The sequence below is a fragment of the Delphinus delphis genome, chromosome 20 (genome assembly GCF_949987515.2).
Source record: "Delphinus delphis chromosome 20, mDelDel1.2, whole genome shotgun sequence".
In the NCBI taxonomy this organism is placed as follows: domain Eukaryota; kingdom Metazoa; phylum Chordata; class Mammalia; order Artiodactyla; family Delphinidae; genus Delphinus; species Delphinus delphis.
Genome location: NC_082702.1, coordinates 20,428,379 through 20,443,618, shown reverse-complemented (window position 1 = coordinate 20,443,618; position 15,240 = coordinate 20,428,379). Strand labels below are relative to the sequence as shown.

Here is a 15,240-nt window from a genome sequence, read left to right as displayed (position 1 = left end):
TTGTTAACATGCTTTTTCTGTTTAAAAAATTAGGCTGCAGGTGATATTGTTGACATAAGAGAAGAAATTAAAACTGACTTTGAATTTAAAGGTAAGTAATAAGATTTTTTATATATAGTTACTTAAATATTTACCATTTGTGTTGATTTTTAAGGAGTCTTCTGTATTTGGGATTATATTTATATGAGACTTTTTAATTCATAAAATGCAAACATTTGTTCCATTTATCCATTAATGTTTATAATGTCTATAATTTTTATGTAAAATTTTCATATTTAAATAGAACACATTAATGGATAACTTTTTGATGAAAAACTTGATTTCTGACCGATCTATTTAAGTGGTGAGTTTACATGGCTTCTTCAAAGTTATTTAATGCTCCAAACATCTAAAACTCAGATGTGTATTCTTGGATCTGTTCCTAATTTGATCTTTGACCTTGGTCAAAATCATAATATATCTTTTGCTTATTTTTCTCCTTTTAAAATTGTAGCTTTAGATGTTTTTGGAAGAAAGAGTGAATATAATCTAAGCATATGTTAGCCATTCATTTTATGTTGGCTACAGGGGCCTTCCATACACAGGTTGTTTCCAGGTTCATTTAATAGCTTTCACTTGCCAAGGATTGGGTGTGTGTTTGGGTTTACTTCTATAAAGGCAGTGGTTTTCTAGTGTGCTTTAAAGTGTTATAGTAGTGAAAATTTTTAGAGTATTACAGAAATGGTTTATAATTTGCTACTATAGAAAACTTTTAACATTTATTTTGATTATTAAAGTTCGTATTTTAGTAATTAACTCTGAAGAGAACTTGTTAGTTGAAATAGAGGTGATTTTAGAAGCTATATTCTAGCCATACTATATACTGGCGTGGCATGACAAGTTATAGCTTGTGGCTTTGGAAGGTGAAATAAAGGAGACAGATATTAAAGTTAAAGAGCTGAAAGACAAGTTACGATTTTTGTTTGTGGTGACCATTGAAAGATTTATGTATTTTATAAGTCTGAAGCATAAAACTTGTTAATACTGTTTTATCAATAATAGTTATAGAGAATAGGCTATGAAATGTAATTTTGATATTTTCAGATTTAGAAAACAATTCTGTAAATTTGAATATATGATGGAGGTCATCTGTTAGTACCATATCTCGTAACGGCATTGTAGACTTCTCCCGTTGCCGTCTTTAAAGCTTTAATTTGCTTTATAAAAATAATTATTTTTTTCAAGTGAAAAGCTGATAGGTTTGAGTTCAGATTTTATCCATCTCCTGCCTCACATGAGGATTATAAATAAGATAAAGCAATTTAAAAAGTAGAAATATTCATATATAAAATTATAGTAGAATTTTTCAAGGATTAGGCTCCATAGATTTCTCCTAGGGTATTCCTGTCTGGCAGTGCCTTAGAGTTGAAAGTATCCTGTGACAAGGCTTTTATGTGTTACTTTAGTAACTAAATTCTCTTGAGTAAGGATGGAAGATGGGTATTACTTGTGTTGAATTTTACATTATAGCTAGAGTGCATTGTGACCATTTCTGCTTATGCATTTTTGAAGCTTTCAAGCAGCTCTTCACAGTCTTTAATATGCTTGTGAATCCTCTGGGGCTCTTGTTAAAATACAAATTCTGATTCAGCAGGTCTGGGGAGGCCCTGAGAGTCTATACTTCTGAAATGTTCTCCAGGGATGCCAGTACTGCTGGTCCTTGGACTACACTCTTAAGTCGCAAGATTCTAAGGAGACATACATCCTTGGAGGTCTACTGTTTGGCTTAAAAATCATGCCCCCCTCTTTCTCAACAACCCCTCACCCCAAGAGAAAATCTTATTAAGTCTAGGTTTGCGCCTTTTAAAAATTGGCTTTTAATAAACAGCCTTTCTTTTTCCTTTTTTTTTTTTAAATAGCAAAACACCGAATTGCTCATAAGCCTCACTCCAAACCAAAAACTTCAGGTATTTTTGAAGCAGAATTCTCAAATGATCTAAAATCCAAGGATCTGCTTGCTGATAAGGAGCTGTGGGATCGACTTGAAGAATTAGAGAGACAAGAAGAATTGCTGGGTGAAATTGATATTGATAGGTACCTAATGACAAAGTTCCTTACACACATTTCCTTATAAAATATGTGCTGATTGAAGAAAATACAGAAAAGCATGCTATACTAAAATATCAATAACCCTACCACCCTAAAATAAATATTCTCTAGAATATTTTCTTTTAAGGCCATGTGTTCATGCACATGCCAGTTCATGTGTGTGTACAGAAATACACAAAATCAATATTCCTATTTTTTATTATAAGGTTTCAGCCCTATTTTGTATAATAAAGTAAGGTATACCAGATACTTCACTTTAAATAATTATGGATGCTTTATATATTATATTTTAAATGAGTTGTTTTTATACTGTAGTCAAGATAATGCTGTATGTTTGAATGACTTGTTAAAAAAAAATATGTGCATTCAGTTTAAGTTTGTTGCTGTAAAATATCCTTGCTTTCCTTTGCAAACTTTTCTGCTTATTGAGCAGGTAATTTGTCATCTGGTCAAGTAGTTATAGATATGAAAAACTTTACCAAATTTCCATTTGAAATACATATTAGCACTCAGAATTATCAGAGTGCTCAATGAAAACTGTTACTATAGAATTTCCTATATTATTTTGCTTAAATGATATGCAGAATTAGTTACTGTGAAAAATAAGACATGAAACACAAAGGATATTTTTTTCACTACCATATTTCACCTATACTTAGGTCTTTTTGATTAACTGATACTGTTTAATTTTTGTAAATCAGTTTTTAATCTTATGATTTTCTTGGTCACGATTCTTTTTCTACTTTTGCATGATGTTATTTCAGTTTGTTGCATTTTGGGTTTTGTTATTTTTATAAGGTCCTCAAATCCTTTGTAGAATGAAGCAAGCATGAGAAGTATATGTGTATAAATCATGCACATATGTAGAAATCTTTTATTTTTTAAAATTACAATAATACAGGCTTATAAAATATTTTGATTATAGAAAGAGAAAGAAATACGTTATAGTTCTGTGGTTGTAGTTTCTGGTCTTTAAATAAAGATAACATATTCTCTATGACTTCTTACAAATTTATGATTGTATTTGTATGGTATTTTATTGTATATGGCCAATATCCTCCTTGCAAAGATAAAAAAAAATCTACTGTATTCTACTTTTGTTTGAATAACTACAACATATAGAATTAGCATAGAAACTATTATTTATTAATTCATTTCAAAACATTTTATTAGCCTAGAAATCTAGTTTAAAAATACCTTATGCAAAACCTTAGTTTTTACCCTTTGAACTTAAGTGCAAATTAGAATATGTAAAATTCTAGTGTGTTTGTTTGATCTTGTTAATTTTCTTTTTCTAGTAAGCCTGATACTTTGATTGCAAATGGAGAAGATACGTCCTCTGAAGAGGAAAAGGAAGATCAGAACATAAATGTGAATATGATGAATCAAGTAATGGACTCTCTCACTCCCAGCAATTGTTATCAGAATGTTACAAATTCAGAACTGTTCAATGGTCAAGTAAATAGTCAATGGAACTGTTCAATTAATGGTTCAAATTCTTATCACAATAATGAAGATGAAGAAGATGATGATGATGGTGGTGATAATGAAAATGACCATGATACCTTAGGGGCTGAAGATAATTCTATACCAACAATATATTTTTCTCATACTGTCGAACCTAAGAGGGTTTGTATACTTTTAACTTTACTAATTTTTCATATAATTTGAATATTAGAGATCATCTGTGGTATTCTTTAAAAGAGCAATATTAACAGGGATTAATATTGTTGATAGTGCCAAACAAGAAAGCCATCTTTTGCCTCTTGCTCTGACCAATTTATCTAAAAAGAAAAAGGAAAATAAAAGTCTAGATAGTTAGCTGGTATTGGTCTGTTGTTCTCTGAAGCCACAATAGAATTTGAAATTTGGGGGTCTGGAAGGAGATCAGTTTGAGTGACAACTACTGTAACTCTACCTGTCCTTCATTCAGAAAGCTTTCTTAAGAATTCTAGAGTTAATTTGGGCATTTTGGTGTATTTAAGATGAAAGCGACTTGCATTAGTTAAATTTTTAATTATATCAGGTTGTTTCTATGTGGGCATAAAATGAATAGGAGCATCATGAGCAAAAAGGAAAGATTTAGAAGGAAGTAAAAATTAGTTCCATTTCTCACAAATTAAATATAAACATCTCTGGGTGGTAATCATGATTTTAGAATTTTGATATTTTAGAGCTGGAGGTTACTACAGAGAGGTCTTCTAATACAGGTTTTTAAGTTTTCTTAGTATCAAAAGACTTTTTGTTCCCTCCATACTTATTGTAGAATACCCAGTTTTAAAATCCCAGATCAAAGCAGGTTGGATCTCACTGAAGGAAGGACCTTAAACTCATTCCCTTGTTCTCTTGGCCTCATAATACTGCTTTAAGGAGCTACTGGGAATTTCATCTTTCTAATTTGTCTTTCTCAAGGAAACTTAGGGCCTAGAAGACCATAGAGCTAGTTAGTAATAAAACAGGGACTCCTTTTTCTCAGTTTGGTGCTTTTTTGTTTTTTTTACCACAACAGGGCACCCTTGCAGGGTTTGCCTGTATCAGAGGTAAGGGTCTGTGGTAGCAGTCTTAAAGGCCTGAGATTATTATTTAATCAAACGTGTTTAAGACATATTTGCTATTTCTTAGGTCAAGATTTCCCTGCTCTAATGTGAAGTGAAATACGTATATGGTGTTTTAAAATATATATTCTAATACTTCAAACTAAAAGGAGCATCTTGGAATTCTTTGGAAAAAATTGACCTATTAACCAGGAAAAAAGTTTGTTTTGTGATTCTCTTTTCAGGCTTTAAATTAGTTTTCATTTAGATAAAACAGGAAGAATAAATAATATTTGCAGGAATGTTATGGGGAATAGCAGTCATTAATATGGAAAGATAGTGTAAATGCCGAGTAGGGATAGAAGAATAATGTATTAATCCTGAACAGGGTTGATTTTTATTTTCTGGTCCTTAAATTTTTAAAAATTAGAGGTATTTTAAAAATTCTAAATAGTTAAGCATTATCCAATATTGTTTTTATGACTTAAGTTGTATATTCTTACTGAATATTTGTTTTGGTTAATTGTGCTGTTTGTTTTGAAATGCATGATTTAAGCCAAAAACTTATATCAAAGTAATGGGTGATGTGAAAGCTTATAATAATCTAGCATTTAGTTTGTATGTATTTTGCTTTCTGTATGATAATAAAGTCACTGATGACTAGAATTGGTCACTTAAGGTATAATTTAATACTGTAGAAGTATAAGAATTTGTTAGCCTTAGCTGATAATGCACATCATTTGTGTCAAAAAATGTAAACTGCCTCTATTACTATTATTTCTTTAATTGTAGAGTTTATTGGTTTTAGTTTTGGCCTTGATTTCTCAAAAGGATCATAATTTTTTGCTATGAAATTTTTAGGTACGAATAAATACTGGAAAAAATACCACTTTAAAATTCAGTGAAAAGAAAGAAGAAGCCAAACGTAAGCGAAAGAACAGCTCTGGCAGTGGTCATTCTCCCCAAGAGCTGCCTATGATCAGGACTCCTGCTGACATTTACAGGTGAGTGGTATTCACAGATAGCAGAACAGCCTGCTCTTCCCTTCTCATTTTTTGCAGCTGAGTGTATACAGGAAAAGGTTACTTGTAACACAGAAGGCTCTCACTGAAAAGTGAGGTATTCTGATAGAGTTAGCTTAGTGTTTTAAAGGCTCTCACAGGAGCTGCTGAGCCCCCACCACAGCTTCTCAGTTCAAAGCAATTGGAAGGTTGCTTGGTTTTTTGCTTTTGCCCCTCTTTGCCAGTGCTTTTAAAACATTCCCAATCTAGTAAAAAAATGTTGTATGTTAACTTTAGAATGAAAGTTTGTGTTTCTAGTATGCTGGGGCAGCACTTTTCCTATCACAGCTATGACAGTGCTTGGCACGTGCTTTACCTTTCCACAGAGTTGAAGTTAAGTATGCTATTCCAATTTTTTGTTGTATTGTTGAGAAAGCTGTCATTTGAAAATACCTACTGTTTTCATGACGCTTATTTGTAAAATAGGGAAAATTGTTAAGTGACTTCTGAGCAGGTCTAAAATATATGTAGAATTTTGGCAAATCACGCTGTTGTCACCCAGAACATGTGTATAAATAAACGGCTGTATTTTATTAGGCCAAACAATAATAAAAGTAATGTAAATATGTCATTCGAGGCTACAAAACTATTGTGATGGTGAAAATTTTGGATATAAGTTTGAATAAAACATTTCAGATTGATTTCTAGAAAAGATTTTTTAAAATCCTTGTAAATTTATTCTCAGTTTTATGAGTTAACTAAAGAGTATATTTTTTTGATATTATAGAGTCTTTGTTGATATCGTGAATGGAGAATATGTCCCTCGTAAGTCCATCCTGAAGTCTCGCAGTAGAGAGAACAGTGTTTGCAGTGATACCAGTGAAAGCAGTGCTGCTGACTTTGATGATAGACGGGGAGTCTTGAGGAGCATTAGCTGTGAAGAGGCCACTTGTAGTGATGCTAATGAGAGCATTTTGGACGAGGAACAACAAGAAAATCATCAAAAGAAACTTTTTCCTTTATCAGTAACACCTGAGGTATGTGTGTATCTTTAACTCTTTATTTTATATAGTATCTTTGACCAATTTTTGTGAGTTAAAAAGGTGGTGGTGGTAGCTCCATTTCAAAGGGGTATGCAATTCATTTCCCCCATTTTGGAGTTGAAAAGATTTTTTAAAAATTGTAGCTGCTGTATCTTCCAGGTATGGTCTGGAAATCATTAATCTTATTGTTCTTAAATTATTTTATATAATTATTTATTGAAGTTAATCGACAGAGTAATGGCATTGTTTATCTTGTAGCTTCTTTAGTTCATACATATATTTAGTCTCAAAAGTCATAGATCATAATCAGTTAATTCTAGGCTTGTACTTTTTTTTTTTTTTCCGGTACACGGGCCTCTCACTGTTGTGGCCTCTCCCGTTGCGGAGCACAGGCTCCGGACGCGCAGGCTCAGCGGCCATGGCTCACGGGCCCAGCCGCTCCGCGGCATGTGGGATCTTCCCAGACCGGGGCACGAACCCGTGTCCCCTGCATCGGCAGGCGGACTCTCAACCACTGCGCCACCAGGGAAGCCCAGTACTTTTTTGATAATTAATAACTTATAAAAAAATTAATAAATTAATAGTCACTAGCAAGCACAATATAGGTATTATAATAAAGTAGTTCAAAATGAAAGTATTACCACTCTTGAAGTTCTATTTCTGTGAAATAGGAATTTTAAAGTATCTTAATTAGCATATGTATTTCATTTTTGGCTAGAATTTTTTTTTTTTTTTTTTTTGGCTGCACCACACAGCCTGTGGAATCTTAGTTACCCAACCAGGGTTCGAACCCGTGCCCCATGCAGTGGAAGCATGGAGTCATAACCACTGGACTGCCAGGGAAGTCCCATGTCTAGAAAATTATTTAGCAGCTTATTTTAAATAAATTCCACTAGATCAGACTTATAGTCATTTTATGCTAGTTCAAGTAGCAGATTGTACTTTTCTCTTTTAAATGCTTTGGTTGAGTTAAAGAAAAAATATATACATGACAGATAATTATCTATAGTCCTTCTGTGTTTTGGCTCGTGCCAGTGAAATTTTTAACTCTTTGGAATTGTGGAACCATTTTACAATCTAGTGAGAGCTGGAGATCCTCTCCTCAGAAAAATGAGTGCACACACATATACTCTTACCAACCATGTTGCATATAGTTTTGTGTGTGGAGAAAGGAGGGGTATTGGGAGATACCAAAATGGAAATGTTATGGTTTCCATTATACCCAGACTTGATATTTTTTTTACTCTTATGTTTGGTGGGTATTTTAGATTTTTAATTTAAGAAGTATTTAGGAAGACTGGGGAACTCATACCATATCAAACTGATATACCCATTTGAGTATAAGTCAAATACATATAAAAATATATATCTTTATAAATGAATAAACATATGTAGAACTTCTGTTGCTTTTGCTAAATAGTCCGTAAGTGGTACTGATTGTACTAAATGGTAACTGGGGATGGGAGGGGTCATTGGTAATTAGGAGCAGTATGTATGATTAGAATATTCTCCTTCCCTTCTCCCAATATAATGATTTCAGTTGACCTGGAGAGTATCTTAACTTATTTAATAGTCTTCCCTACTGTTAGAAAAACAGGTGGTAGACTTTTGCTGTTTTTAAGTATCTGAAAATTAGGTTTTTGTAAGGACTTAATATATTGTGGTATAGCTAGAACTCAAGTCTGGAACTTATTTTCATTTCATCGTATTTAATAGCTTTGCATTTTGTATTGAACTGTTACAGTTAGCACCTAGATGCTATAAATTTTTTAACATCAAAATAAATAGTTCATGGGATTATGGCAAGTACTTTGAAAGATATCTTTTTTGATATCTTTAAATGTTAAAATATTCTCTTTTTCAAAAGCATTTTTAGTATAATAAGAAGGCTCTGTGCTCATTGTGATAAAATAGAGTTTTTAGAAAAGTAAACTTTGAATTTCTTTTAAGAGTTGGACTCCACCCAAGGTCTCAAAGTACTGTGGGAGGGTCAGGGCATTTTTGGTTTTTGTTTCTTTGGTGGGCAAGTTGGTGGAGGTTGGCTTTTTAAACTATTCAGGTGATACATTGTCATTTTGTACACTTGGTAGACAAAGTCAAGCTAAATATACATGAAGGTTTACATGTCAGATTTTAATTTGTACGTAAAGAGTCTTTAGAAGAAGAAAATGAGGGGGTTTCAAATACTAGAAATCTTGGGGGAAAAATCATAACTTCTTGATTTTGATAGATCTGTACATAAAAAGACATAGAAAGGCATATCTTTGTTTTTATTTCCATCAATTTGTATACATTACGTACGTACATTGCATACAGTTGACCAAAATTAAGTCCAGCAAACATCTGGTTGAAATTAAAGAATGATTTTTTGTGGTGCCTTGATTTCTCTCATTGAATTAATTGTATGAAAATTTGAGACTGATACTTATTTCCACTAGCACCAGCACTTTCAATTTTCAGTTTCCACTGATCTCAAATAAAAATGAGGCAAGATGCAATAAAATACTCAAATAATTGCATGAATGAACACCACCCAAGAGATGTCACTGCTGCTGAAACTAAGCTCTTGGCTCACAGGCAGCATGGCCACCATAGGATAGCTCATTCATCAGCTGATGTTTGACACCCTAATAGAATTCTTAATTTTAATACATTATTTTTCACAGCATGGTCTGGATATAAATGGAGTGTATGAAAGTTGAGGACCTTTTATTTACCCATTTTTAAAAAATCCCATGTGAACATGTTTTTTACATTTTTGTTTTCTTGCATGTGTACTATTAAAAAATCTACTTATATTTGGTGGTGTAATTAAGATATATTTTAATGGTACTTGATTTCTATGAGCAATTTGTATTTTGATGTTATAGTTCTGTCTATCAAAAAAATCTTATGAATTTACTTTTAATGAAAAGAAATGTCTAATTGGCAAGTACAGGATAAAGATTTTGTGGGCACCTTATTTGCATTTTATTATCATAATCTCACTTTTGTCTTCCAGGCTTTTTCTGGAACTGTAATAGAAAAAGAATTTTTGTCACCTTCCTTAACACCACACCCAGCCATGGCTCATCCTGTGCTACCCACCATTCCAGAACGAAAAGAAGTTCTGTCAGAAGTATCAGAAGGAACTACAAAGAGGGTTTCAAAGTTCAAAGCTGCCAGATTGCAGCAGAAAAACTAGGGCCTGCCTAGCAAATGGGAGTTTACATCCTAAAACCTAGTTTTGCAATTGTTTAGAATAAATATAGCAAAATATGTTACATGTAATTTGAAATAAGCCATCCTGAGTTAATTTGACAGCAAGTTCTCTTACTGTTATCAATGGTGTTAAAAAGAAATCAAAGTAAATATTTAAATACTTTAATATTCAGCTTGTTTCGTTAATTCTCTGAATACTGTCAGCACTCTTGTTTAAGTTTGCCTTATGAAGTAGTGGCAGCATTTTGAATTATTTTTCAAAGAATACTGTTCATATGCATTGTTTTTGTGTTTTGAACTAAATACTGGCAGTTTTGTACCAGCTGTGATATTGTGCATACCATATGGACCATTTTAAAGAAACTTTTAAAATTTCAAGTAGATTCAACAATTATATTACTTGCTTTAGCATTTTAAGGCACTTTAAAAAAATCTACTTCTTGTAGGTTTTGCAGCTAGGTGGCTATTTAAAAAAATCTCTCCCTCTTTGACTGTCATTCTGTAATCTCTAAGACAGAAAGCTGCATGTACCCAAGGGAAAGTTTCTTTGATTGGAATAATGGTATTTTGTAAATTTTTTTTAAGTAAAAATTTTATGAAACTTGGTCTCTAAAATGTTGTGAACTTTATGATTCAGAATCAAATATAGAAAAGTCTTTGATTCATATATATGTTACATGCACCACACAATGGATCCTTGAATTCTTATAATTCCATAGGCAGTTCTTCCCTAGTGTGTGCAGTTTTAACTGGCATTATATTTTGGGAGAGAAGGAAAGGTTGTCTAGATGATAAAAATAAATAAGTAAATAGATAAATTAATAAATAAAATTTTAAAATAAGAAATTGTATGTTTTAATCTCCCAGACATTTTCATTCTTAACGGTTACTTTCCTAGTAGTAAATGATTGAAAAACATATTTACTTTTGGTAGAACTCCGTAAAATAAAAAGAAATTTATCCTAACATTGAAAATTACACTGCAAGTGTTAATCATTAGCTTGATGCATGCTAAAATGTAGCTTTTAAAAAGCATTCTGCATTAGTACTAAAATAAGCCATCAAGGCCAGTCCACCCTCCTCTGTTCATGGCTAAATATTTAAAGGTTATTTATAGCTTCTTTAATGAATTCTTGCTTAAACAAAGTGAAATTATGTCCTAGAAAAGTAGAACCTATCTGTAACTAGAACAGCACAACTGTAAAAGTTTTATGAATATGTATTTTAATAATAAGGGGGTGAGCCTGAATCCCCACAAGTTAATGGATAATTCAGATCAGAACAGAGGACTGATTTTAAAAGATTGCCTAAAAATGTAGAAGATTTGTTCTTTAGCAAATTTTGATCAACTGTGCATGTATTTTTAGTTAAAAACTTTTTCTCTCAGCCAATCCCCCACAAAAAAGAAAACAACCAAGAGTACAATCACATACACATAAAGGAGCCCCCAACTCCAACTGCTTGTCAAGTGAGCCTTTCTGTGTTAGATTTTCCCCCAGAAACAAACTTCACTGTGGGATTATTCTGGTGTTCTTTACAGACATATAATTTCAAGAGTATTGTCATTAAATAATTTATCATGTTCTTCAACTTCATCTTGAGCCTGTTGTTGTTTATGTAGTTTATGTTTCTTTCAAATAAGATGTTCCCTCATGGAACAAGATGGTAGTAGGAACAAAGAAGTATTAGATTTTCTGCTGAAGACCAAATGAAGTAGTGTTGCCCCACTTCATAGCTTCAGTCTTAAAACAAAGTTTCAAATTGTAACTTAACCTTATAGCTTTATTTTTCATATTAAATTCAGTATTCAACATGATAAAATGAAGTTGGTCTTAAGTGTTCTCTTTTAAATTGTAAACAGAACAGACTGAATTTCTTTTAACTTTGAACTAATTTTAGACCTACAGAAAAATTGCAAAAAATAGAGTTCCTATATATCCCCTCATCCAGCTTCTCCTAAAATTATAACATCTTGTATGAACATAACACAATTATTAAAACCAGGAAATTCACTTTGGTGCAATGCTATTAACTAATCTATAGATCTTATTTGAATTTCACCAACTTTCTACTAGGCGTTCTTTTCTGTTCCAAGATCCTATATAGGATCCCACTTTGCATTTATTTGTTATTGCTCCTTAGTCTTCTCCAATCACTGGCAGTTCTTCAGTTTTTCCTTATCTTTCATGACTTTGGTATTTTTGAAGAGTACTGGTCAGGTATTTTGTATGATGTTCCTCAGTTTGGGTTTGTCCAGTACACTCACATGATTAGAATGAGGTTTTGCATTTTTGGCAAGACTACCACAGAAATAGATAATATCAAGAGGTTCAGATCAGAGATGCGTTCTAGTGAGTCATTTCAGGAGGTCCTTAATTTCGCGACCTGCATCACTTTAACCTTGATCACTTGGTTAAGGGGATGTCTGCCAGGTTTCTCCACTGTAAAGTTACTGTCTTTTTCTTTGTAGTTAATTAAATATCTTGAAGGGGATACTTTGCAATTTACAGATTTCTTTTTCTCCTCAAGCCCGCTAATTTTTGCATTCATTTGTGGATCTTGTCTGCAACAGTTATTACTGTGGTATTTGCCTAATAGTGATTTTCTGTTTTGCCCTTTCTTTCTACATTTATTTCTTGGACTCTTTTGTAATGAAAATCTGTGTCATTACCCTCCCACCACCGCTGCCCCCTGTTTATTAATTTGTATCTGTATGGACTTGGATATTCTGTGGGTCAAAATCCAATTATCATTATTTTGTTTATTCAAATTGTTCTACCTTTGACGTTTAGGAACTCCTTTGAGTTGGCTCCTGAATTCTTTCAACAAGTCTTCGTCTTTTTTGAACACTTTCTTTCTGACACCATAAAATGTTATAGGTGTATCTTATATTTTTCCCGCTCCAGGCTTGGAACCAGTAACCACTTCTCCAAGGAGCCCTTGATCCTTTAAATGGAGAATGGTGTTTAAAAACCAACATCTTCTCATGTAGGTGTGTGTATTGCCATTTTGGTGTCATTGCTTCTAGGCCCTTTTAGTAGGTAGGGCTAGGAAATAATGTATACTAACTGATGCACATATCTATGTATATTTGTTTGCTTATGTACATTAAAAAATGGAAGTGTACACTGATACTTCTGATTCTAATCTAACACCACAGGATTCGTTTCAGTTTTTCCTTATTTATGACATCTTTCTTCAATAGTGAGAAACGTGGCTCTTATTGTATACAATGTATTTACTTATTTTTAAAATATCTAGTGCAGTTGACCCTTGAGCAGCTCTGAGGTTGGGGCACTGACTCTCCTCACAGTTGAAAGTTGGCATATAACTTTACAGCTGTCCCTCTGTATCCATGGTTCTGTATCCGTGCATCTTACAGTACTGTAGTACGTATCTAGTAAAAAAAAATACCCACATATAAGTGGACAGGCACATTTCACACCCATGTTGTTCAAAGGTCAGCTGTTGACACACAGAAGTAGTTTTAGAGTGCTAATCCTAACCCCCCGGAGAGACACATTTATTAAGTATATTGCACTATTTATGTTCAGTTCTTTTTTTCCTTCAGCTTTATCAATCAAAAGTTCTTTTTCTTTCCCACTCCTTCATTGTGATTGTTATTCATTTATAGTAGAGTTAGGTTCATTTGTTAGTGTTTGTGCTCCATTGGATTCTCTCCACATTGTGGCTGGGTTTAATGGTTTATTTGGGGTGTGTGTGAAGGGTATATGAAACATTAATGTGGTTCTAAGAGTCACAGCTATGTAAAAAGATAAACAAGATAAACACTCCTCCCTCATTCCTGCTGCCCATTCTCATTTCTGTCGTCTTTCTGTCACTTCCTCATCTACCCATTGTTAGTAACCAATCTATTTTCTGGTTTAACCTTTTTGTATTTCTTTTGCACAAATAGATACACATATATTTTCTTTTTTTTTCTTTCTTACATGAAGGATAACATATGTAACTTCTCCCTTCCACTTTAATGTGTTTAATAGTATGCCCTGGTCATCGCTCTATGCCTGTTTACAGAGAGCTTGCCCCTTTTTTTTTAACAGAGGTATACCACGTTTTTTGTGTAGATGTAGCATAGTTTATCCAGCCACTTTGCTGTGTATGGACATTTAGGTTTCTGAGTAATTTTGCAATTACAAATGATGCAATGAGTAACTTTGATGTGTATGTATTTTTGTGTCATTGGAAGTATCTTCCGGGTAGATTCCTAGAAGTAGGATTAATGGGCTATCTTTACTGTATGATTTCTTTTATACATGATAAAGTCTGTTTTTAACAGTATTTGTTTTCTTATCAAGGATGTGGTTTTAACACATTTGCTTGCATATCTACATTTTATTGATGATTCTTTGATAATAACTTTGGGACACTATAGTGTCCTAAATGGACTTAAAGTGTTTATAGTGATTATACTCATTTTGCTATATTTTTATTTGGGGGGGGGAAATGGGTCATGCAAGTGATTTATAAGAGTTTTCCATAAATCGGAATAATTTCCAATTTTATAAAATACAGATACCTCATTCTATTAGATTTATTTTTCTCCTCCGTAAGAAATAGCTTTTCAAGGATGCTAATCTTTTTCTGTGTATCCTTTTGGTGAGTGGCATATAGGCTCTCGATTAAATGCCTGTTAAATGAATTGCTCAACTACAATAAATATTTATGGTTTTATGTTTAATCCATTGGTCGATATTGTTCAGTTTTTACATTTTAAAATGCTTTTTCAGTTATTTAAATTTCATTTTAAAGGAACATCATTTAGGATATGAAGTTTTTGCAGTTCCGTTAATAACAATGAATCATAAAGAATCAATATTTTTGATCACTTACTTTGTGTCAAGCATTTTCTATATACTTTATGTGGATTATTTCATTTAATAAAGCAATCCAGCGAGGTAGGCACTATTTTTCAATCCCTTTCCCCCATTTTAGAGATAAGGAAACTAACTCAGATTAAGCAATGTTTTAAGCTACACAACTATTAAATGGTGGAATTGGGGTTAAAAACCCAGGCAGCCTTGCTCCAGAATCATCAGTCTTCACACTTTTTTTTTTTTTTAATGTTTAAATTGCCCTCGAAACAGGAGCACATAACTAGTAAGGAAATGTGTGATCTGTATATCTGTATAGTCTTGCTTATTCGCAATGAGGTCACCTTTTAAAAAATATGAGTTAGAAAACTGCTTTGTTTCTTAAACTTTACACATTAAGAGAATTCATTTTGACTTGGTGGAATGGAGGTGAAGTTTCGATGATTTGGCCACGTGCATAAAAGGAATGCAGATGGAGATTAGTAAAAGTAGAAATAGTGTAACAGTATTTCATTGAAAAACTCATTTTTATGTAAACTTA

At 32.8% G+C, this 15,240-nt stretch overlaps 1 protein-coding gene across 1 annotated transcript in view; it reads left to right on the top strand.

Annotated features, from left to right (window-relative positions):
• The window catches only part of URI1 (URI1 prefoldin like chaperone), a 69,902-nt gene extending 55,358 nt beyond the window's left edge, over positions 1-14,544 (top strand). Inside the window, exons 6-11 of the mRNA XM_060000840.1 lie at positions 34-91; positions 1,899-2,073; positions 3,387-3,717; positions 5,484-5,626; positions 6,411-6,660; positions 9,668-14,544. Coding sequence (XP_059856823.1) covers positions 34-91; positions 1,899-2,073; positions 3,387-3,717; positions 5,484-5,626; positions 6,411-6,660; positions 9,668-9,850 — 1,140 coding nt within the window. The 3' untranslated portion in view covers positions 9,851-14,544. The remainder of the gene's footprint in view (positions 1-33; positions 92-1,898; positions 2,074-3,386; positions 3,718-5,483; positions 5,627-6,410; positions 6,661-9,667) is intronic.
• Positions 14,545-15,240: the final 696 nt, after the last annotated feature.